This window comes from Ochotona curzoniae, unplaced genomic scaffold (assembly GCF_017591425.1).
Source record: "Ochotona curzoniae isolate NIBS_2020 unplaced genomic scaffold, NIBS_Ocur_1.0 contig_2321, whole genome shotgun sequence".
NCBI lineage: Eukaryota > Metazoa > Chordata > Mammalia > Lagomorpha > Ochotonidae > Ochotona > Ochotona curzoniae.
The window spans coordinates 6,039,991-6,064,973 of NW_024465421.1; the positions used below are offsets into that span (position 1 = coordinate 6,039,991).

General features: G+C 50.8%; 1 protein-coding gene across 3 annotated transcripts in view; it reads right to left on the reverse strand.

Moving 5' to 3' along the window:
* The window catches only part of LOC121151444 (huntingtin-interacting protein 1), a 100,812-nt gene extending 80,653 nt beyond the window's left edge, over window positions 1-20,159 (reverse strand). For all 3 annotated transcript variants that reach the window (XM_040972820.1, XM_040972823.1, XM_040972819.1), the window contains exon 1: window positions 20,029-20,159. In XM_040972820.1, coding sequence (XP_040828754.1) covers window positions 20,029-20,148 — 120 coding nt within the window. In that variant the 5' untranslated portion in view covers window positions 20,149-20,159. The remainder of the gene's footprint in view (window positions 1-20,028) is intronic.
* Window positions 20,160-24,983: the final 4,824 nt, after the last annotated feature.

Sequence of the window (24,983 nt, forward strand, 5' to 3'; positions counted from 1 at the left end):
TCAATCCCCAAGCAACCATAATGGTCAGAGCTGAGCTGATTTAAAGCCAAGAGCCAGAAGCTTCTTCCAGGTCTCCCACACAGGCACAGAGCGCCAAAGCTTTGGGTAGTTCTTGACTGCTTTTCCAGGTCACAAGCAGGGAGCTGGATGGGAAGTGGGGCCACTGAGATTAGAACCAGCACCCACATTGGATCCCAGTAAGTGCAAGGCAAGGACTTTAGCCACTAGGCTACCGCATTGGGTCCTGCCACTCTCCTTTTAAGTAAATAAAATAAATCCTTAAATATATTCACTCACTCATTCATTCACTCACTCATTTATTCACTTACTCATTCATTCAGTCATCGCACAGCCTCAGTGGACCCTGGGACCTATAGGAGCTCTAAGCCACCAGGAAACAAGACTAGCAAACATCTTCCCAGAAAGGGTCGTTGGGTGGGCACAAGAAAGTGGTACCACAGACAGCCTGGTGGGGGATAGGTAGGGTTAGGGGAGGTGTCAGAGGCAGGGAACAGGCCATCTGCTCCAGACCCAGTCATTCTGCCCAGACACTCACACAGTGGCCCCTGTCCCAGGGGAGGTGCTTCTCCAGTCTCCACGAGCTAGGAAGGAACCAAACCAGGCTGTACCTATGGCTGCCCAGTCTCCCCTTACCACCTTGCCCTGCCCCCCCACCCCACTCAGGGCGAGGCCTACAACAGCTTCTGCTCAGCAGGTTCTGTTCCACTTCCACCTGCATACCCTTGGCCCCGGCAGCAGCTCCCCTTTCGAGCAGGTACTTCCTCCATCCTGACCCTGAACAGACCACTCTGCCCTTCCTTCCCCGTGTGTGTTGGGGGCAGTGCGGGGGTGCACTGGAGTCTCCAGGAATGAAAGGGCGAACACACGTGGCTCTCACTGAGGGTTTGCCAGGCAACATGCCACATTTTTTTACCCCCCCCACCTTTTTTTTTTAGCATTTTAGTTGGAAGATAATTTTAGACTTTCAGAAGACTGACGAAAATAGTCCTGAGTTCCCGTACACCCTTCGCCCAGCTTCCTCTTCTATTAACTCACATCTTACATAAGCCTAGACAGTCATCAAAAGTGAGACATTCACACTGGCACGCAGCTACCGACTTCCTCCTTGCCCCTGGCTCATCCCTCACCTCCCCCCCACTGTCCTCCCCAGGCCCCTGGCACAGTCCTTGCCTCCCTGCCAGATTGCTGGTGTGACTCTAACAAGCTGCAGCCTCTGATTCCATCCTGTTTCCTAGAGAAGAGTCACCTGCCTAGGGTCCACCCCAGGAGCCAGTGCCCAGTGTCCCAAGTTCCACGAACTTTCTGCAGCACCCTCGCACTAGGGAATGCCTGTGGCTTTCGCCAGTTTCTCCATAACTGTGATCTTTAGGATCCCACCTAAGTCACAACGAGGAGGAACATCTCTCTTCCGGTCTTTCTCAGTGCCTCTGCCTCCCCTGGCATTTCATAACCTCAACACTGTTAAACAGCCCCGGTCAGCAGAGGCCAGTTGAGGGTCTGATCTTTGACAGTGTGATAGGATGCTGCTGAGATGCTGCATCCCACGTTAAAGCTCCATTCCCAGCTTAATTCTCTGCTTCCAGTCCAGCTTCCTGCTGATGCGCACCGTGGGAGGCAGCAGGGAATAGTTGAAGTATCTGAATCTCCGCCACCCATCTGGGAGGCCTGGATGGAGTTCCAAGCTCCTGGCTCCAGCCCGGTCCAGCACTGTCTGGTCCATGACAGGCTCTAGGGGTATGAACCAGCAGATGAAGGATCTTTTCACTATTTTTCCATTTTCTTGCCTTTCGACTAAATGAGAAACAAATACTGTTCTCTGATTCGTGAATGAGGGTTTCCTAGCAGGTCCTGAAGCTGGTCTGCCCCAAACCCTGGGACCTGGGGAGGGAATAGTGCTTGCAAATCTACCCCTGAGAGTGAAGATTCACTCTCAGCACTCCACCATCATTTCCCATGACAAAAGGCTTTCTAAATATAATAGACTAGAGCTCAGAAGAGATGAAAATAAAACAAGAGTTTTTAGAACTGCCAGGCTCTGAGCTGCCCCCACAGCAAGGCAGGAAGGAGATGCCCAGAATCCCAGCATCATCCCTGGGAGACACCTGCTGTCTCCCCAGGCATTTCTCCTCCCTAAAAGCTGCCAAGCCAGCCCGGTTCATTTGGCCCGGGCCTCTGTCTCTAACCAGATCCCTGGTACGCTCCATGACATCAGATCCCCTGACGTCACAGACTGTCCTCTACAAATGTTACAGATAACTCACCCACAGATTGGCCCAAACTCTTCATCGCCCCACAGACATGCTTAACCCGCTCGGTCTTTTGGCTCAGACACGTGTTAGCTATCTCCCACAGTGCCTGGTGCAGCACCCAGTCATTTGCCCTGTAATTGCTCTCTAGGTCGGAGATTTGGCAAGAAAGTTCCAGACAGCGGTAATCATCACCAGGCTATGTCATCTTCCTCTGACACAGATCCTGTCCATTGACTTTCACACTTGACCCCAGGGTGAGAAGGACACGATGAATATCAAATACACTGTTTCCATAGGGTGCCCATACACACACTGCAGAGAGAACCACGGATCAATGCATGATAAACAGAAACTCCAGCAAATACTCAAAGGCAACAGGCTGATTTGAGGATAACCAAAATGTGTGAAGCAAAAGACAAACCAATAGCCAAACTTACACCGGGAACTTGGCTGCCTTTAGCATGCTCAGAGTCACGGTAACTTCAAGCTGACGCTGAAAATATGTGCTTATTTTGGGAGCAGGGAAACATAGGTCTAAGTGCATGCTACACCTTTCTCTTCCACCATGGCGGGTTACAAGATCACTCACACAGATGAGTGGTTACAAGAATCAGCTGGGAGCTGTGCAAGCTAAGCCACCGCCTGTGATACAAGCATCTCACTTGGGTGTCAGTTCAAGTCTCAGCTATCTCACTTCCTATCCAACTTCCTGATAGTGTGGCTGGGAAAGCAGCAGAAGATGGCCCAAATGCTTGGGCCCCTGCCACCCGCTTGGGAGACCCTGATGAATTTCCTAACTCCTGATTCAGCCTGGCTCAGCCCTTGATACAGCCATCGACGGAGTGAACCAGAAGATGGAAGCTCTTGTTTTGTCTGTCTCCCTCTCTCTATAATTCTGCCTTTCCAATAAAAATGCGTATTTCTTTTAAAAATTCACTGGAGGCTTATGGGAAGCAGAAAACAGGGTAAGAGGAAAAGGAATATGGAAATATAATCACGTGACTTTTATAACTACTCATATGTTTAACTTAAATGAAAACAAAATCCACAGCAAAAACTTCTGGACCACACAGCTAGTAAGAGGCGGAGCCACAACGCCAACCCCACCTCCAGTCTCCTGACCCGGAGCTAGCGTTCTCCTTGGCCACAGGTACCCCGGCTCCAGCCTTTGCTTCTATCCTTCCATCACAATAGTTGTTAGCCCTGTGCCACAACAGTGCCGCAGTGTCCTTCTTGAGGCTACAGATCCAGCGGTGCATGAGTCCCTCCCAACACACAGTTCTTCCACAACCTAGGGTAGAAGGGGGTGGGGGCAGGGCAGGGATGTGCAGGGCACGGCTGAGGCTGGCCTCCTGAGCTGAGCGAGGTCTTATCCTTTCCCGACCCTCCACTTCCTCTAGCAAGCTGGCCTGCATCAGAACCTGTAGCTCAGGACACACCAGCAGCCAAGGTCAGTGCTGAAGCCAGGGCAGACAACAGGAAGATGTTGTTTATGTACCGGCTCCAGGTTCCAAGTTTATTTTAAAAAAAATCTAAAGGTTTAAATTTAGCCCGTGGCTGCCAGCTTAGTCACCTACGGAAGCCTGTCTTACAGCCCTTCCAGTTCCGACGTTCTCTACGTCAAACAAGGTATACTGCACATGCGTCTCACACACACACACACACACTCCGGGGTGGTCTCTGACTCAGCATCAAGAAGTTTTTTCTGCAAAACGTTTTTTCTGTTGTCTTACACTAAATTAGAGCGATGGATGAAGGTCAGGGTTACGTGTACGTAGGCTATAGCTGACAGCCCCAAGTCAAGTACAGAAGAAGGTGCCCGAGCACAAGAGACTGTAATGCGACTGACACAGAAGAAGATTCCCCTTAGAAAGGATGTACAACCAGGGTTACCCAGGAGGTAGAGTCTCCCAGTGGGGGACAAAAACTTTAGTGACCAGAGCTGTGAGGCACAAAAGCACATGGCAGGAGTTAGGACTCTACAAGAGCCACAGTTCAACACGGAGCGTAAACCGCTTCAGTCACTGTGTGGTCACAGAATGACTAATTCTCGGAGCCTCAGGGATAACGTCAACCAACCCCACCCATTTCACAGACAACAGAAGGAAGACCTCCAAGGGGATATGACCATGGCAGGACATAGGAAACCATGGCTTGGGGAAGCCAGGCTTCCTGGTTCCTAAGTCAGGGCTCTGGCAGCTCAACGCTGTGACACAGCCAAGCCCAGTAGCTCCAGGATGCTCCACACCACTGTGAACCTGGACAGTGTCAGCACGGGACAAGCCCCTGGGGCAAGGCCACTCAGTTCACCCTACCTCTGCTGCCTGTCCTTTTGAAATATATACATATATGCACATATATATATACATATATGTATTTTTTTTAACTTGAAAGATGGAGTAACATGGAGAGAGAGAGAAACAAAAAGAGATCTTCTATTTGCTGATTCATTCTCCAAATGACACAACAGTTAGGGCAGGACCAGACTGAAACCAGGAGCCAGGAACTCCATCTGGGTGGCAGGGATACAAGCACACCTTCCTCTGCTATTCTGAGAGCATTAACAGGGAGCAGCAGGGACTGGAACTGGCATTCCAATACGGGCTGCTTACCACACTGTGGCACGACTCCTGCTTCCTGTCTGTGGGCCATCTCACTCCAGCAGACACGCCATCATGATCTGACAGCTCCAGTGGGATTTTCCCATCTGCCTTTTAACAGACAGCTCAGTACCTGATCAAAACACCATTTTTGTTTAAAGGTTAAGTAAATTATATCCGTGATCCTCAAACTTGGAGCTGGACCAAAGAACTCCACGGCCCAGCAGGAAAGAATGTTTGGAACAGGCTGCTGGACTGTTTTTCCAGGATAAAACTTCTGTGAACCAGCGCCAAGCGTGGAAATTCAGTGTTTGGTCTCTGGCTGCCAATGGCAGGAATGAAAGAACAAGGACCCCTTTGGGCCTGGAAGGCTGGCCTCACCATGGGGCATACGTTACCTGTTACCTTGTTAGCTTCCCAGTGCTGCTGTAACACATGACCGTAAACTCAGAAGCTTAAAACATTACCCATTTATTATTTCACGGTTCCGTGGGTTCCCCCAGGCCAACACGGTCTCAGCTGAACTTGGGAGTCGGCAGGGTTCCCTTCCTTCCTGAAGATTCTGGGAAGAGTTCAGTTCCAAAGTCATGTAGAAAATTTAATGCCTTAAGACACCAATCCCAAGCTGCCTATCCAGTCAGGGACGTTTAGCTGCTAAAAGCTTCCTGCTGGTGGCTGGACGTGGGCTGTATCTCACACCCACCAAGGACAACGGAGCGCCAGCTGGAGTCTCCATCGCTCCACTTCTGATCCAGCTTCCCACTCACGCACTCAGAAGGCAGCAGAGGATGGCCCAAGAAATGGCCCCCTGCCACCCTCCCATCCTTGCCATGGGGCCTTCACCTGTAAGCACAGAGTCCAAGCTGGCCCTCTGTTTTCAGGTACGTGTGTCCTCGGATGTGGGCTCATCCGATTATCTGAGCCACTTCCCTCTCCTTGGGTCCTTAACGCCATCTGTGAAGTAACTTCTACCATGGAACACCAGAGTCCCAGGTTCCAGTGCTGGAACCTAAGCTACTACAAAGCATGAATCCGCAAGTCCGCCAGGGCCGCAAACAAAGGCTTCCCTCTCTGCTATGGCCCTTCCTGCTGAATCCTCTCTTCTTCAAGTGCAGTCAACAGTACCCAGCTAGTGCTGTCGACACTTCTCTTTTGCTCCAATACAGAACAGATCAAATATGCTCATGTAAGTGCTGGCACCAGCCTCAGGGTGGAAACTGGCTCTGCCATTTTGTTTTGTTTTGTTTTCCTGCTACAGCATTAATCAAAGGGAATCATGGGTATTATCGGTTTTCCCAATCAATACTGGTGAGGACAGTTAGCTCAGTGCTGAAGACCCCCACATCCTACCTGGAAGGACCTGAGCTTGATTCCTGGCTCCTGGCTCCAGCTTCCTGCTAATGCAGACCCTAGGAGGGAGCTATCACTTCATCTTTCCAATAAATAAATCTCTGTGTGTGTGTGTGTGTGTGTGTGTATATATTTTTAATTTTGCACTTGAGGTAGAAAGAGGGGTTGTGTCTGGCAGGTGCTAAGGGGTTTGATGGGCCCGGACCATAGAAAGGGTCTTGGTATGGTGTTAAGTCTAAAAAGACTGGGCTCTGGGCCATGTCAAGAGCTTGAGTTGCAGCTTAGAATAAAGTAGAGCAGGATTGTTGTTCTGTTTTGTTTTTTTACTGTGAAGAGTTGCAGGCAATTGGCATTTGACAAGAGAACTCTAACAGCCTAGGATAGGGGAAATCTGAGGGCAGGGACTGTGGGAGGGAGGCAGGAAGGCCAACTGGGCTATGCAATAAACAGTGTGGGTGAGAAATGGGGCCTGAACTAGGGCAGAGACAGTGGGGTAGAAAGCAAGTGAGGAGACAGAACCAATGTGGCTGGGGGACTAGTCATGGGTGTGCAGGACAGCGGGGTGTCACAGATGATCAGGGGAATACTGCAGGTTGGATGAGCTGGACTGGCTTATAACTGAGAACCCCCCAACTTGAGAAGAGTAGAGGTGGAGTCCTGATTCACTTCTAGACACAGAGAGAGCTCATCAACCACTCAGAACTGGGGACCCCAAAAGCCAGTCGATGCTCATTCAATTCTCAAAGTATTCTATCATTCTTTCCACAAACTTCTTACAACGGGTGAGGCTTGGAGGGCCAGACATGTGCAGCTTGGAAAACCAAAGTCACAGCAATAGACAGGATACTACAGGAATGCCTGCCACTTCCCAAGCCCAGACCAGGCAAAGCCCCAGTGCTGACCAGCCATCCCCAGGGCAGCCACCTGCATCTGGCCTGGAAAAGGAACTGTGAAGTTCATGCCAGAGGACCAGGCAAGATGAGAGGAAAGGAGAGCCCAGGCTGGTCCCACAGGTCACAATGCCAGCTACAGACCTCCACCATGCACCATCGGGAGAAGGCCAAGGTGTTCTGCCAGGCTTCTGGACCACCATGGCTCTGTGACTCACAGTTGGACCTGTGACTCGTGAACCAAGCTCCCGTGCATCCTTTGGGCCTTGGGAAGCAATCTTACCTTGATAGCTTTTTTGTTTTGTTATTTTTTTTTAATCCCAGCTGAGCTGATGCAAGGCTTTCTGCTAGCTAGAGCAACAACAGCTGGAGCAGCTGGAGAACGCACCTGCCATGAAGAAAGGTGGACCATGGACAGCAGTAGAGGGCCAATGTACTAAAAGCTGGCTAATGAGCAGTCCTAACTGCCAGGCTACCTGTTCCAGCAGCAGCGTGGGGAGGCAGCTGCTTGTACATGCTCTGTCCATGAAGGAAATGCTCTCTCTAGGGAAGGCGGTTGCTGACAGTGTCCTCAAACGAAGCACAGACAGGGAAGGGACAGGAGCATGGCAGGAGAGTGGGGAGTTTTTTTGTATTTTGCATAAAATTGGAAAACTAAACAGAATCAAAACATTCAACCTAATGGTTCCTCACAAACTGCCACCCAGGCTCCTAAGAGAACAGCTGGCAACCCTGTGCCCACCCTCCAACCACTTGTCTCCTCTAGACCTTTTACTGGGTTTCTGTGACAATCACTTCCTTTTTTTTTTTTTTAATGGTTTTTACAATCTAGGGAAACACTTTTAACTGCTGTTTTCATTTTGCCTTTTTTTCTGAACCTAATATATAAAATGGAAGCAGAGAACTAGGTGCAGTGGCTCAATTGCCTAAATCCCCTTTCAAGCGCCAGGACCCCATATGGGTGCTAGTTCATGTTCCAGATGCTCCATTCCCATCCAGCTCCCTGCTTGTGGCCTAAGAAAGCAGTTGAGGACAGCCCAAAGCCTTGGGACCCTGCACCGGGTATGGGAGACCCAGAGGAGGCTCCTGGCTTTGCATCAGCTCAGCTCTCTCTAGCTGTTGAGGCTACTTGGGGAGTGAACCAGTGGATAGAAGATCTTTCTCTCTGTCTCTCCTACTCTCTATAAATCTGCCTTTTCAATAAAATAAATATTTTTAAAGTAAATAAATAAAATGGGAGCATAGAGAAAGTCTCTTTTGTATCTGCCTTTTTTCTTCTCTCACTCAACATCATGCCTATTAGCCCCCTGCACGCTGTTCAACAGAACTAGAATTCACCTTTTCACGGGTGTATAGTTTTCCAATGAAAGGCAATATTGCCATTTGGATAGGCACCTATTGTCAAGACACTTCGAGGCCACTCCCAGGTTGGGACTTCTTGTCAACTATGAGGGCAACTGTGTTATCTTTGGCACACATGTGTGCATGCCCATGCAGCTAGCCAGTGGGGCTGCTGCAACACCAAGCACACTCTTAGGATAATGCTAATTTGTGTGCTGATGGCTGCACCAGCTTACAGTCTCATCGGCACAAGTCTTTTTCCACTGTCCCACGTCCTTGTCACATCTTGGCACTGTCAGTGAGCTGCTCATCTTGGTGCCAGCCTCCCGATGGGCATGGAGTAGAAGCTCACTAGAATGCTAACCTGCACTGTCCCGATTCCTAATGACATTGCACACTGCCTTGTTCATATAATTACTGGTCAATTGCTTGCCTTTCTTCATAGGGTATTTCCTGATGTTTCTATTGTCTTTAAAAAAAAAAACACTATTTATTCATTTGAAAAAAGAAAAAAAAAACAACAGAGTGATAGATAGAGGGAAAGACAGAGTAAGAGAGAAAAATCTTCCAACTGGGGTAGTTCACTCCCCAAATGGCCACAGCAGCCAGGGCTGGGTCAGGCTGAGGCCAGGAGCCTGGAACTCCTTCTGGATCTCATGCTTGGGTAGCGGAGCCCAAGCACTTGGGCCATCCTGCACTGTCTTCCCAGGCACATTAGTGGGAAGTTGGATCAGAAGTGGAGCAGCTGGAACTTGAACCAGTGCTCATATGGAATGGTGCTGTCACAGCAGCAGCTTAACCCACTGCACCACAACACCAGTCCCAGTCTTTTGGTGGTGGTGTTGTTACTTATCTTACTTATTACATATTCTGGATTAATATGGATATAGGCCCTTTGGCAGTTCCATGTGTTGCAAAATTTTCCTTCTGCGAGAAATTTTTCTAAAGCTCAAAGAACTCCACTGGAAAAGACTTAAAATAAATAAATAAATCTGTATGCTTGATACAACACTTCAGGTTCAAACCTCAACTCTGGTTCTCCCAGTCTGGCTCCTTAACTCTGGGCCGTGATGTCCCTACCTGAAAGCCGACCACAGTCACCCACTGCTCGCTTGTTCTGCGGCTTTCAAAATGGTTCTGGGCCAGCAGGGGCAGCTGCCATGAAATCCGAAGGCAGCAGCCACCCTGTCTTCCGGCCGTCCCTGGCCAGCTTCCTAAGCTGTCTTGTAGCGCTACTAGCAGAGGAGGTGGCAACAGCTTTCTCATCCAAGAAAATACGCCCCACTCTCTACTGCCATCTGAGCCAACGGACATGTTGGAGTCCCAGGCTCTCTCCCCTCACCAGTGCCAGACTGTACGGCCCAGGAGTTGAGACCACGGCTCCACCCTGCCTGTCTTTGCTGGGCAGGAAAACAGGAAGTGACCTCCACCCTGCAGGGAGGTGGGGCTACCAAGCTGCCTTCCCTGAGTGGGCATTCCTCCAAGCCATTAACCTCAGCTTGGTGCAGCAACCACAGCCCAAGGCACTGGTGTGCTCACACTGCCCCAATGGATCTGGTTCATCGAACAGTCCTTAACAATGCCAGATAAGTAAGACAATCAGTGCCCAAAGAGGGCAGGGAACATGCCCCGCCCCTGTCTAAATGAGGGGCAGCATCAATAGCTAGAGAACTCCAGGTCTCTGGGGGGTTCCCCACACAGAATGCCTTGGGAAAGTACTGGTAAAGAGAGAAATTGAGGCCCCGGCAGCATGGCCTAGCGGCTAGAGTCCTCACCTTGAATGCGCCGGGATCCCATATGGGCGCCGGTTCTAATCCCGGCAGCCCCGCTTCCCATCCAGCTCCCTGCTTCTGGCCTGGGAAAGCAGTTGAGGACGGTCCAGAGCTTTGGGACCCTGCACCCACGTGGGAGACCTGGAAGAGGTTCCTAGTTCCCAGCTTCGGATCGGCGCATCACCGGCCATTGCAGCTCACTTGGGGAGTGAATCATCGGACGGAAGATCTTCCTCTCTGTCTCTCCTCCTCTCTGTATATCTGACTTTGTAATAAAAATGAATAAATCTTAAAAAAAAAAAAAGGGGGAGAGAAGTTGAGGACCCAGCATGGTAGCCTAGTGGCTAAAGTCCTCTCCTTCCATGCACTGGGATCCCATATGGGTGCAGGTTCTAATCCCAGCAGACCCTGCTTCCCATCCAGCTCCCTGATTGAGGCCAGAGAAAGCAGTTAAGGACAGCCCAAAGCCTTGGGACCCTGCTTCCTCGTGGGAGACCCAGAAGAAGCTCCCAGCTCCTGGCTTTGGATGGGTTCAGCTCCGGCCATTGCGGCCACTTGGGGAGTGAATCACTGGATGGAAGATCTTCCTCTCTGTCTCTCCTCCTCTGTATATTTGACTTTGTAATATATGCATGTCCTCTCATGCCATAAACAGGGAAGTTGAGCAGCCAGGACATGAACCAGCGCCCGTGTGGGATGCTGGCACTGGTGGGTGGAGGATTAGCCAGTTGAACCATTATGCCAGAGCAGCATTTGGGTTCTTAACCCCCATTTGGAGGGCCTGGTCTGATTCCCCAACTACTGGCTTTAGCCCAGCTCAGTTCCAGCCACTGAAGGCATTTGAGAAGCAAACCAGCTTATGCGAGCTCTCTCTTTCGTGTCTCTCTGCCTCTCAAAATAAACAAATAAATAAAATACTAGGAAACTAGAAGTGCCTAGTGAAATTTTGTGCCACCTCTTCATTTTGTAGCAAGAAATTGCACCACAGAGAAAGGTTCTTCCACTCAGGCTTGCAATGTTGGGATAGCTGCATAAGCATCCTGGGGGTTAGGCCCGACTCCAAGCCAGAAATCCATCTACACGCCTTATACACCCAACACACACAACCGGAAGGCAATTTTGTGTAATATTTTTAATAATTAAATAATTAAAGTTCATGGTGTGGAACTTTCCACTTGCTTGCGACGTCCAGTCAGTGCTCATAAAGTGTCAACAGAGAGCCTTTTGGGTATTAGATTTTCAGATCAGGAATACTCAACCTGTACTTGCACTTGGCCTAACACCCCAACACTCCACCCCCAGCTGCTCCCTCCAGCACTACATGTGCCACATCTGGGAATGCAGGACACTAGCCCTATGCCCCCCCATTCAGGCAACATCTTTCAGCTCCAAAAAGTTCTCACTGAGTCAAAAAAGAAGCTCCGGCAAGTTCAAGGCCATGTCTTAGAAGCACTTAGACAAGGTTGACCAATTTACAGAAACTCAGACCATTAACTTTGAGCCCTTATTCTGGATCCCTCCTGAATGAGTGTCGTCCCCCCGCCCCCTCAGCCTTGGCTCCTGGGGAGTCCCCTGGGCAAGTTTCCCCTGTACCTTGCGCACAGAGGCTTGCCTCCCTCACCACCACCAGGTGTGCCCATGGTAGGAATTAAACATTGGAGAAATCAAAGGAAACAGAGGGAGTACCTCCACCATAAGTACTTGAGACAGGCCCACCAAGCAGTGACCTGCCCACAGAGCCTAAGCCTCCAGCTCTTCAGGCTTAGCCAGGCACTGGTGCCTGCCTCCTAGAAAGACAGGTGAGACCCAGAGCCTATCCTGGAGAGTGTAGCAGCTGGAGGGAGGCCAAGCTTGAGCTTGGGGGAAATGGAAGGACACCCGCATAAGCCAGGGGCCCCCTTCCTCAAACACATGACCCATCTGGGTCCAAATTACAAGAACTGGCTATTAAGTACAAGGTAGACAAGGACAGGGACTGAGGGTACCGTGTTGGTGCCATATCATGCAATTTATCCTAGGGACCCAGGGAAAATTCTCATTAAAAATAAAAGGGGGGGGGGGAATAGAGAAGTTGTTTTACGCTTTAGAGGGGCAGCCAGCCACCCACATCGGGCAGGGCAGATGGGGTGACCAGGAGGCAGGCAAGAAGTAGGAAGGGCAGGAACAGGGGGACAGAGAGAAGCAAGGGCTTATCCACTACAGGAGCATCCCAGGGGTGGAACCCGAAGCACCAGGCTATGCGGGAGACCGGAGAAGGGGATGGAGGGCTCAATAATGACACCACAATACTGAGTGGTGGAGCCTGGTGACAGCCCCCAGTGGGGAAGGGGTATGGTGTGAAAGGAGGGGGTTGTCCAGGGTCAGATGTTTTCAGAGAAGTGGCCACACAGGCCGGGGAGTCCCTAGGGAGATGTGGGGAGCCAGAAGCAGGGAGGTGTGGGGTAGCCAAGAAAAGCGGGCAAGAGGCAAAAAAGTGGGATGAGGCCAGTGCCTTGGGAACCTCAGGCCTCAAGGAAAGGGAAGGAAGAACAGGGTGAGTGGGTGTGAGACAGGGACGGAAGGGCTCAGGGAAAGCACAGGCACAAAGCCAGGCTCTGGGACCAGGACCCCTGGAAGTCTCACTATCCCTCATCTGTAAAATAGGGATTGGTGAGCACCCCCAGTCCGAAAAAGTGCTCCCAGGGCTGAAGTGCCCTGAGTGCCAACAGTGGAAAATTCCACATCTTGACCTCTTGGGATGGGTCACGGTCAAAATAAAAACACAGTAAAAATAGTGTATAAAATGAATTCCTGGTGAGGTGTAGACATGGCATGGGTGACAGATAAATAAGTCTTGTGTTTAGACTTGGGGCCCATCCCTAAGCTATCTCACTATGTATGTGCAAAAACAAAAACAAAAACAAAAACAAAACAAAACAAAACAAACAAAACAGAAACAAATGCAAACTGAAATCCAAAACCCTTCTGGTCCCAAGCATTTTCCATAAAGGACAGACTTAACTGGTACATTGTATCCATTTGTTGCAAGGACTGAACAAGCTGCTTGTATAATTACTGCCCACAGGAAGTGGGGAGTCAATTGTTGCCTCTTAATGGCTACTTGGAAAACTAGAAAGGTGCAAGGCCAGGGACCCCAAGAAAGTTCTCAGCTTCCTTCCCAGGCCTTCCATCCCAACTAAGGGAGCAAGAAGAGCAGCACAGCAACTTGAATCCAAAAAGTCATCTACGCTTCTAAGAACATCAGCCTCCCCTCTGCAAGCAGGGGAGCTGCTCAGATCTCCCCTCAGCTAAGCGTGTACTTTGCATCTCTGGTCCACATGCAGGAGGGTAAGGCGAGTCCCAAGGTCAAGGCTCAAAGTGCTATTCCACCTAGTTCTGACTATTGTAGTTTTCCAAAACCAAGCCCAGCAGACAGGAAGCAGATCAGAGCCATCTTGGTTCAGAGGGGTACAACCTGCACAGGCAGAACCAGACCAGAGCTATATGGTGTCAAGGCTACAGACACGCATTAGGACCCCCACAGTCACCATCCTGACTGGCTGTGGGCAGGAGCCTGGGGCTTCTAGAACAACCCTACAACTTCATTGTTCATTCTCAGGCTGAACCTCTGCGCAAGATTCCGAGCAAGAGAGCAAAAGCGTTCCCATGTTCAACAAAGAGGGAAGCAGATAGCTATCTGATGGTGGGACCCAAGCTCCCCTGCAGACTTCCTGCACAACCCTGGACTGTCTTTAACGGAACCATGGCTTACATCAGCTAGCACACTCCTGGCATCCAACAGGCTCATAAGAACCATTCATTTCTGTCCTTGTCTACAATCTGCATCCCCAACACAAAACACATACAGACCCTGTTAATTTTGGTCCAGTCCACTGGAACTTTGTAAGAATCTATTCTTCTGGGGGCCCAGCGGCATGGCCTAGCAGCTAAAGTCCTCGCCTTGAACGTGCCGGGATCCCATATGGGCGCCGGTTCTAATCCCGGCAGCTCCACTTCCCATCCAGCTCCCTGCTTGTGGCCTGAGAAAGCAGTCAAGGATGGCCCAGAGCATTGGGACCCTGCACCTGTGTGGGGAGACCTGGAAGAGGTTCCTGGTTCCCGACTTTGGATCAGCTTAGCGCTCACTTGGGGAGTGAATCATCGGACGGAAGATCTTCCTCTCTGTCTCTCCTCCTCTCTGTCTCTCCGCCTTTCCAATAAAAATAAATAAATAAATAAATAAATTTTTAAAGAGTCTACTCTTCTGTATTTCCACAGCCCCAACTTCCACCACCCAGCCACCAGTGCTGCTCCCACAGTAGCAAGCCTGGTCCCATAGCTGTTCTGGCTAAGAGACAGGCTTGGATGCAGCCAGTCTGGGTGATTTGGCTGTGACTCAGGGCCCTCCTGACTTGATGTGAGGACAGTGTTAAGCGCAAGAAGTCTGAGAATTGGAATCCATAGTCCTGGTTTAGAATTGTGACCCCCTTTGCTTCCTCACCCCAAAAGGATGACCCCAGGTAAATCAGCAAGCCCACTGAGTCATGACGTCACAAAATGAAGATGATAATACGTGGGCATCTTTAAAAAAAAAGAGTTATTTATTTTTACTGGAAAGTCAGATATTTAGAAAGGATGAGAGACAGAGAGGAAGATCTTCCTTCCTCCCCAAGCGGCTGCAATGGCTGGAGCTGAGCCAATCTGAAACCTGGAGCCAGGAGCTTCTTCCGGGTCTCCCACCCAGGTGCAGGGTCCCAAAGCTTTGGGCCATTCTCAACTGCTTTCCCAGGCCACAAACAGGGAGCTGGATGGGAAGTGGGGCTGCCGGGATTAGAACCGGTGCCCATTTGGGATCGCAGCACGTTCAAGGCGAGGACTTTTAGCCACTACACTATCATGCTGGGCCCAATACCCGGGCATCTTACAGCCCTACTAAGGAATAGCCACAGGCTTCGGGCACTGTCAAGCATTCCAGACAAACATTTAACATCACCACAGCAGTTGTCCAAGGGTGAAGAACTCCTTTCCATTTTCCTAACACCTGGAGGGTGCTTGTGATGTGCTGAGTGGGACACCCAGAATCTGGCTGTGGCCTTGTCTGGGCCAGCAAACAAGCCAGTGGTCCCTACATGATGCAAGGATGAAACTGACAGAAGCGGAGAGGAGGACAAATTTCCAGAAAGAGACTGGCAAGGACAAGCAAGCCAGAATGAGTGGAGGGTACAGGTGTTGAGGCACAGGAAGACTGGCAAAACAGACCTTCGGGACGTAATTGTGGCACAGTGCTTTAAGCTGCTGCCTACAACCCTGGCATTCCATGTGAGCGCCAGTTCAACTCCTGACTGCTCCACTTCTAAATCAATTCTTTGCTAATGAACCTGGGAAAGCTTGGGTCACCCACATGGGTTAACCGGAAGTCTTGGCTTCAGCCTGGGTAAGCCCTGGCTCTTAAAACCATTTGGAGAATGAACCAATAGACGGAAAATTCTCTCTTTCCTTCTTTTTTCTGTCAATTGTCTTTCGAACAATAAAAAAAAAATACATCTTTAAAAACAACAAAAGCTCAATCAGAGCCCTTTCTTTGATAGTTAAGGCACAGGGCTTCCAGCCAGACAGGAGAAGGAGGAAGCTCCGAGCAGTGCAGCAGAAGAGCAGGTAATTACACATGTCGCCCAGGGCCCACGGCTGACTTGTCCGCCCAGGCCCAGGGCCTTGTTGCTGCTGCTGCTGCTGGTATAACCAGCAACTGTCTACCCTTGACTGTAGCTTCTTCACCACTGACCAGGAGCCTCAGGCAGCAGAGGGGACTGACAGGCAAAGAGTGACACACAGTGCCATCTTCAAGTTCACAGCTGACTGCAGGCCACACAGAGAGAGAAGACAGTCCAATGAGCCAGAGTCCCCTGTTTGGCTTTTTAAAGATTTATTTTATTTTTATTGGAAAGACAGATCAGATTTATGATGAGCCAGAGAAAGATCTTCTGTCTGCTGGTTAACTCCCCAAGTGGCCTCAATGGCCAGAGCTGAGCTAATCCAGAGCCAGGAGCTAGCAGCTCTTCCAGGTCTCCCACACGGGTGCAGGGTCCCAAGGCCTTGAGCCATCCTCTACTTCTTTCCCAGGCCACAAGCAGGGAGCTGGATGGGAAGTGGAGCAGCCAGGAGCACCAATATGGGATCCTGGCGTTTGCAAAGTGAGGATTAGTCAGTGAGCCATGGCACCTGGCCCTCAAGCCACTTATAAACAATGCTACAGAATCCACAGTAAATGTACACACACCCTCCTATGCACTTTGTATCATCCCTCTAGATGATCTGTAACACCTTAACAATAGGATGGAAGTGCTATTGTCACACTGTATTATTCAGAGATCAAGAATATGTCTGGAGGTGTTCCATAAGGTTGCTTTTTTTTTTTCCCTTGACTGTTGGTGACTAGCCATTCACTGGATCTGAGCATCTGGAGAGGGCAGACCATAGGAGATGACAAGCACCAGGTGGCTGGTGAGCCATTGTCAGAAGTGACAGTAGCCTGTTTCCACCTCAGCCAATCCATGTGGCCTCCGTCCACTCTAGAAGTTTCCCTACCTTCAGCATTTCTCTTTGCCACTCCGAATCCCAGGAATGTCCCATCCCCACCTCTCTGGCTGCAAATGCTAACTCATGCTCCAAGGCGTGGCTGGGTCGCTAGTGAGGGCTCCCAGCCCTTTCCCACCCGCACAGCCGGCCCTGCATCCGGCAGCGGTCCAGGCAGCTCTTGGTAATTATCCTCTAGCTCAGGAGCCAGGGAGGCTGTCCCCTGGAGTGCGAGTTCCACTTCTGCCCTCCACCATCTCTTTTTCCTCATCCAGATTATAATCATCAGGCCTGGGATCTTGCTGCAGGCTCATAGATGCCTTTGCTCATGTGACTTCAGCCACCCCCTGCCCATAAACCTGTGGCAGGACACATTATCTTTTACAATAAGGAAAATGATAGACAAATTGCTAGAGGCCACACGTGGCGTGCACGAGCACCTGCTGTAAAACTCAAGCATCGTCTGGCTCCGGTATCAATGAGATGCTCAAGACTCAAAGACAAAAAAGCAAGGCAGGGCCCGGCGCGGTGGCCTAGCGGCTAAAGTCCTCGCCTTGAATGTGCCAGGATTCCTTATGGGTGCTGGTTCTAATCACAAGCAGCTCTACTTCCCATCCAGCTCCCTGCTTGTGGCCTGGGAAAGCAGTCGAGGAAGGCCCAAAGCTTTGGGACCCTACACCCACGTGGGAAACCTTGAGGAAAGTTCCTGGTTTCCGGCTTCAGATTGGCACAACACCGGCCATTGCGGTCACTTGGGAAGTTGATCATCGGATGGAAGACCTTCTTCTCTGTCTCTCCTACTCTCAGTATATCTGACTTGGCAATAAAAATAAAAATAAATCTTAAATTAAAAAAGCAAGGCATAACCTAAAAGGAGGAGGGACCCATCCAGCTGTGTGACCTCTGCCCAGTTATTTAATTTCTCTGGGCTTCTATGGCCTCATTGTCAAGTGTGGCTGATCCCCCACCTCATCCATGCCCAATGCCCATCAAGATTACAGAAGGCAATACAATGAAGTGGTTAGAATGGTGTCAAGCACTATAATTAGGAGCAATTACTATTATGACTTGGCTGATTCTCATAGTCTCTTAGCTCATTAGACGTATTTTTTTTTTCTTCCCTAACACACTTTTCTACCACATAATACACGTAGATAGGTAGTCATGGAGCAAAATAAATGTTTGTCGACTGACTAATGCCAGGATTTAGGCCTGTTCTCATTTTCTTTTCTTCCCCCTCTTTTGCTCTCTGAAAGTGCTTAGCAAGCAAAAATTCTCTTTCCCAGTTCTTATCTCCACCACTTCACGTGTATTCACCAACCTCTCTCTCTCTTTCACACACACACACACACACAGAGTAAAATCAGGCCAATTACAAGTGTTCCATAGAACATAAAATACTGAAGAACACATCTCCTCATTGAGCTGCCCCTGGAGAGCTACGGGAGCAGCAGACACAGCTGGCATCTTGCACAAACCTAACTTCTATCACTATAATAAAGGTCAAAAGCTTGCAGTTTGCTTCTCTGTTGCCCCAGGTTGTTTTTTTTTTTTTTTCCCCAAGTGTTGGCTATTGTAGAAGCAAATGGGTTTTTCTAGAGGAACACCTGTTTGTTTTCCCTTTGCCTTAAAAAGCAAAACAAGAGGGCCCGGCGCGGTGGCGCAAGTGGTTAAGTCCTCGCCTTGCACGCCCGGATCCCATATGGGCGCCGGTTCTAATCCCGGCAGCCCCGCTTCCCTTCCAGCTCCCTGCCTGTGGCCCGGGAAAGCAGTCGAGGACGGCCCAAAGCTTTGGGAACCTGCACCCGCGTGGGAGACCCGGAAGAGGCTCCTGGCTTCGGATCGGCATAGTATCGGCCCGTTGCGCTCACTTGGGGAGTGAATCATCGGACGGAAGACCTTCCTCTCTGTCTCTCCTCTCTGTATATCCGCCTTTCCAATAGAAAAATAATAAAAATAAATCTTTAAAAAAAAAAAAAAAAAAAAAAAAAAGCAAAACAAGAACCCAAGGCTGCTGCTTGGACAAGAGACCAGGAAGCTTCAGGTCACCAAGCAGGAAACACCCAAGAACGTGTGTGACACACAAAAAAACTTTGTGCAATCGTCCTGATGGTCAAATATCGGCAGTGAAGAGTGGGACTCCAGCCCAGCTTGGGACTTGGAGCACCCACAGCCACCTCCCCACAGCTTCTCTCCCAGGACAGCCCAACTCCATCTTCTCTGATCATTAAGAACAGGGAACCAACGGATCTGCTCACAACTTCAGCCATGGAAACGGAAAAAGAAACCCCGCTACTCTGAGAAACGAACCTTCCCAAGCCATGCACCCCAAACATGCCTGCTTTATTTAATTCAATCGATCCACCAGGCAGTGAGACTCAGAGGTCAAAATGGATTGTGGCTTTTTGTTGATGGCACTGAGGAATTTTGGCTTCCAGCCCCGGCCAGGCAGGACAAATAGGGCAGTCAGGCTCTTAGCCATCAGGCCCAAACTGGGGAGGGGACGAGGAATAAAGACAAAATCTCTCGGGTCAGGACTCTACTTCAGCCAGCCCTGACCAACAGGGTCCATCAGGCCCAGCAACCAGTTCCTGTCCCCGACTTCACTGTCCCTTCTCCGGCCCCTAGTCCCATTCCTGGCTGGGCCGCACTTGGTCTTTCCCACATTCCTTCTCACCCTGCAGATCTCATCCAATCTCAGGCGGACAGCTGAGACTGCTGAGAGCCAAGTTTATGAGGCCCCTGGGAATGGGGTGCGCTGGGGTGGGAGGTGCAAATGATGAGAGCTGCAACTGAGAGGCGCAAGAGGGGTTCTCTCCCCATCCTTCAACTGCCCAGCCCGGCGGCGCCACAGTCGTCACGGTCTTTAAGTGTCCCCCCACGCGCTTCCCTTGCCTAGGCGCACCCTTTCCATTTGGCAATCCTTTTTGGGGTTCCTTTCTTTCCCGCCTGCCCCCATGGAAGCCACTGTGTGGTCCCCTCTCTGTCCAGCTCCCTTCTCCAAGCCCGCCCATCCTCTCCCCCTTGCCCTTCGTGTCTTACTTCCCCGGGGCCACTTGGGGTACCCCGCAGGTCCCCCACCTGGCCACCCAGGATCTCAAATCTGTGCGCGCTTCAGATGCATCTTGCTCGCGGCCGCCGCCTTGTCCCGGCCTCTCCTGGGCCTCCAAGCCCGCGACTCTGGCCCAAGCAGCTCCCGGACACTGCGTCTCTCCAGGTGTCCCAGGGATGCGCCGGGATCCCCGCTCCTCACCTGAGTCCGCTCGAAGCTCTCGCGCTCCGCCGCCTCCAGCCCCGCGCCGACCCCGCGCCGGCTTAGCACCTTGGGCAACGGGTTGGGCACCTGCTTCATGGAGCTGGCCATCCGGTCCATGTCGCCGAGAGGAGCAAGAAGTCAAGGGCCCCTCGGCCGCCCCGGGATCCCCACGGCGCCGCCCGCCCCGCCCTACCCGCGGGGATCCGGCGCTAACGGGACGACTTCCACCTCCTATTGGCTGAGAGAGCTGCCGGTCTCCTAGAAGCGCCGCCCAACCTCGAGAGGCTTCCCCCACCCCCCCAGCCCACCCCCGCCCGCCCCCTCCGGAGACCCGAGTTTGCTCCTCCCTGCGGTGTCCCTCAGGCGCGTCTTGATTGGCTGGGAAGCCTGTCTATCACTATCCGCCGAGGAGACGAGGCGGGGCCTGGGCGGGCTGTCCGGACCTGCCCTCGCTCGCCCCGCCCCCGGCGGCCCGGCGCGCCGCCCGCCTCTCCCCTCCCCCAGCCGGCTGTCCCCGCGCGCCCGGAGTCGCCGCCTCAGGCGCCCGGTTCCCGGGGCTGGGCGGGCCGGGAAGCCGCGCGCCTCCACCGGGAACGCTGGCTCGCCCGGGACTAGCGTGTTTACTCGTGTGGTACTTAAGCGCGGCTGGCGGACCGGGCCGGCTCGGGCCCCGGGAAAGGGGCTGCCTGAGGCCAGGCTGGGCAGAGGAGGTCCCGCTTCGGCGGCGGCGGTCCCATTCCCCCCCACCCCACTCCACCCCCGAATCCTGACCCTTCCCGCCCTTCTGTGGCGATGGCGGAGCCTAGGCTCCGGAGAACGGTCCGGTTCTCCGCTTCTAGTGTGGCCGGCGGTCAATTGGTTCTTGGTCCCCGAGTCGCCCTTCCAATCTCCGGCTCTGACGGGGCGACTTAGAAGCTTTGCGTGAGACTCTCCATTCGGGTGAATAAGATTTCTTTTTTTAAAAAGAAAACAAAAAACTCCGAATGCTGAATGCGTGACAACTTGAAGCAGGAGACAATTTGGGGGAAGGGGGCGGGTCCTAGTGCATTTTTCTTTCTTTTTTTATTTCTAAATAAAAAGCGTTGGTTAATAAGCCACATTCAGTGGAGAACTGAAGGAGGGGGCATGCATTTGTTTGCAGGAGCTAACGGGATGTACATTTTCAGGGGAGGAGGCTGGGGGTTGGAGGCTTTCGTTCCCACGAGTGTTGACCGGGTTTCGGGGACCGGGTGGGAAGGAAGCCTAGGAGGGAGGCCCCTGCAGACAGGGAAACATGATGTGGGGGCCTTGAATAGAAGGGAAGAGGAGACTGTTACCTTGTAAGGAGTTTGAGGGTCTGATATCACCTTGCACCTGCTGGGATGCAATCCTTGTGTCACCTTATTTCCTGACTGCGTTGCCTGTCAGGAGGCACCGGGAGTTGACAGGAACTGAGTAGGGAAACACCACCCTGTGGATGCTGACTGGGGAACTGGAAACCTCGGTTCTAGAGCCAAGTGCACACGCTAGGGAGACTCAAAAAGTTTGTGCTTGGAAAGCGGAATTGAAAAGTAACTCTACTTGGATGCAAGAAGAAAGCTGACGTCTATGCATCCTTTTTTCATCAAAGGCGCTTTCTGTGAACTGATTGGGGCAGCCCAACCTCCCGCTCTGGAAAAAGCTTTGACGGGCAAGTGGGTGGGTGGGAACAAGAACCTGGGGAGAAGTGGGCGGGGCCAGGGTTTGGAGGGGAGAGCCATCTCTGGATCCCTCTGAAGGTACCTTGGTGGATTTTGCACTGGTGGGAGAAAAAGACAGTAGGTGGGGGTGATGAGTGGGATTTGTGAGGGCGTGTTTTCAACTTGTGCCCTGTAAAGCTTTGCCATTCAGAGATCCAACAGTTTAGGAAGAGACTGGATAGGAAGATGTGACCTAGTTAGGAAAATCCACGAGGGTGAGTAGCACACCTGGGCTTGTTGAAAAGCTATTCGCATCCTAGATCTGAGGGGAGAGGGGGCTGTAATTTTGGGAAAGGGAGCATCAGGCACCTGCCGCCTGTCCAGGGTTGTGTCCTTGGGTAAAAACCACAGTGGCCTGGCGTGGAAGAAGCTGAAGGCTGGAGACCCTAGTCTGTCTCTCTCTCTCTCTCTCACTTCCACTGATATCCTGCTAGTGGCTCGCATTGGGCAAAGCCACTAGAAGGGAGGATGAAGGTGACGCTGCAGGACTGCCCTATCCCCTCCCTCCCCACATACATTGGGGTACAGCATGAAGCTTCGTGCTGAGGATCCAGCTAAGGAGTGATTTATGACCCTTTGCCCAGACTTTATGGCATCTGTAAACACAGGTCCTTTAAATGGGGATTAAGGGATCAGCCAAGTTCTTATTAGAATAAACTAGAATAGGAATTTGTGGTTCAGAGGCACCCTGTGCGGGAAAGACTCAGGCAAGTTCCCTTCCTCTGTGAAAGTCAGTGAGGGAAAGTCGGTATCTCTGGCTTGCCATTGGCAACAAAGCCCTTGGCTAAGGCTTGGGGGAGATACACCTCACAGGGCTCTGCCAGCTGCAGTGTCCCCACAAAACCTCACCACCTCCGAGGTACTGATGTATTGTCTCCTGCCCTTTACAGTTCATGCCCAAGGCCCCAAGCCCAGCGCCCAGGTGACTACCAAGCTGCCTGTTGCCATAGTGGGTGAGTTTGCACTTTTCAGAATTTTATATAAATGATCTCATACATGATGTGTTCTTGTTTTTCATTCTAACTTTTCCCACTAAGAGTACATGTTCTGTAATGCATCCATGAGGTCACGTGTGTTCTTCCATAGCTTGTTCATTTTTATTGCCCAGCAGTATTAGAGAGTATGGATAACTCCCCAGTTTGTTTATTCATGAACCAGTCAAGGGCCATTTGTGCTGTTGCTGATTTTTGACTGTTCAGAAAAGCCGCTATAAGACAGGTATGTCTTTGTATGAACGTATGCTTTGATTTCTTGTGGGAAGATATCTAAGATGGTGATGTCTGGGTTTGGGGTTAAATGGATGGGTAACTTTGCCAGAAGTTGCTGGATTGATTGTCGTCTGGCACGGCTGTATCATGCAGCTGTCCCGGTTGCTGCTTCTGCATGTCAGCACTTGGCATGGTCAGTCTTTGGTTGGGTGAGTGTGTATAATGACATTTCACTGCTAAGTTGGCATTTTCTTTGGAACTAATCATGTTAAATGTTGTTTCATAGGTTTCTATGACAGCTGTGTGTTCTCTTTGACAAAGTATGTCTTTTGTCCATTTTTTAGAGTGATTTTATTTTTATATGTTTATTATGCATATAATATTAATATATTTTTATTTTATTTATTGGAAAGACAGATTTACAGAGAAAAAGAGAAACAGAGAGAAAGATTGTGCATCTGCTAATGCACTCCCCAAATGGCCTCACTAACCAGATCTGAGCCAACCCAAAGCCAGAAGCCAGGAACCTCTTCCACGTCTCCCATGTGGATACAAGGTCCAAAGGCTTTGAGCCTTCCTCCACTGCTTTCCCAGGCCACAAGCAGGGAGCTGGATTGGAAGTGGAGCAATCAGGTCTCAAACCATCACCCGTATAGGATGCTGGTGCTTGAAGGCAGGGTATTATCCTGATGAGCCATTGCACCAGCCCCCTTGCCCTTTATTCATTTTTAAAGCCTTTCTCTCGAAATGCTACAGACTTTCAGAAGAGTTACAAGTGAACACAAAGAGTTTCTAGGTACCTCTCACCTAGTTTGTTTAAATTTAACTCTCCTATCACCAGTGGTCCAGTTATGAAAACAACCATCAACACTGATACAATACTGTTGTTTAACTGCTAGGCTTTCTTGGGATTTCCTGTGCAAAGATGCCTTTGTGCATAGCCAAGATCCTTCTTTGTTCTCAGTTGTGCAGTCCCCTTATTCTCCTTTTCCTCAGCCTCTCCGAACTTTCACACTGGTGACTAGTACTGGCCCAATATTTGAGAAGACATCCCTCAATTTAGGCTTAAGGTTGATGTTATGAATTTTTGCTATAATACCCCAGAAGTGATAATCCCCTCTGAGCCTGTTCTCTTAGGAGCTACATACTATCCACATATTTTTCTTTCCAGTAATATTAAGCACAGTCACTTGGACAAGGTGCTCTCTGCTGTGTTTTCACTCTTCTCAGCTTTGTAAGAATGAGCTTTGTTCAGGACCCAAGACGACAGACAGACAGAAGCAGGGAGACAGCACCAAGTGGCCCAGCTAGTGAACCAGGGCCAAGAATCTGCAGGGAAACTTGATCTCACCCTGTGCTATCAGAATAATGCCATTGACCAAGATGGGGAGTATGTGCAGAGAAAGAGAACAGATCCTCTGTGAACAGCACCAGGTTTCAAGGGGCACACAGACATGTCCATCAGGCAGCTGGAACATCAGCAGGGCCATCACCATTGCTGAGGTGCCAGTGAGCAGAACCCTCATGGAGATGGCAGGTGAGGCTGTGACTGGGTCAGAGAGAAGACAACCCAGGACAGAGGTGTGGAGCCAGCCACAGACCAGGAGATGACACCTCAAAATGAGCATCCAATAAAGCACTGTCTGCAGTAGATCAGGCATACATGTTCAGTTTTACCTATTTTCCCCCTTTTGTGAGGAAGGGAAAGTACTTGCCCACTCCCATCCATTGATTCACTCTCCCAAAATTTGCAAAGGCTGGAGCTGGAGCCAGGAACTCAAACCATTTTTTCCCATGGAGGTAGCAGGGACCCGGTTACCTGCGCCATCACCTGCTGCTTCCCAGGGCCTGTGCTGCTGCAAAGCTGGGGTCCGAAGAAGAGATCCACTCAGATACAGCACACAACGTCTCAATAGGCAGGGCAAACACATGCCCCAGTTTACCTGGTTTAAATTATTCATACAGGTCAAGCCAATGGAGGCACAGGTGCATGGTGCCCGAGGCTGAGTCAGGGATGGACAAGGAT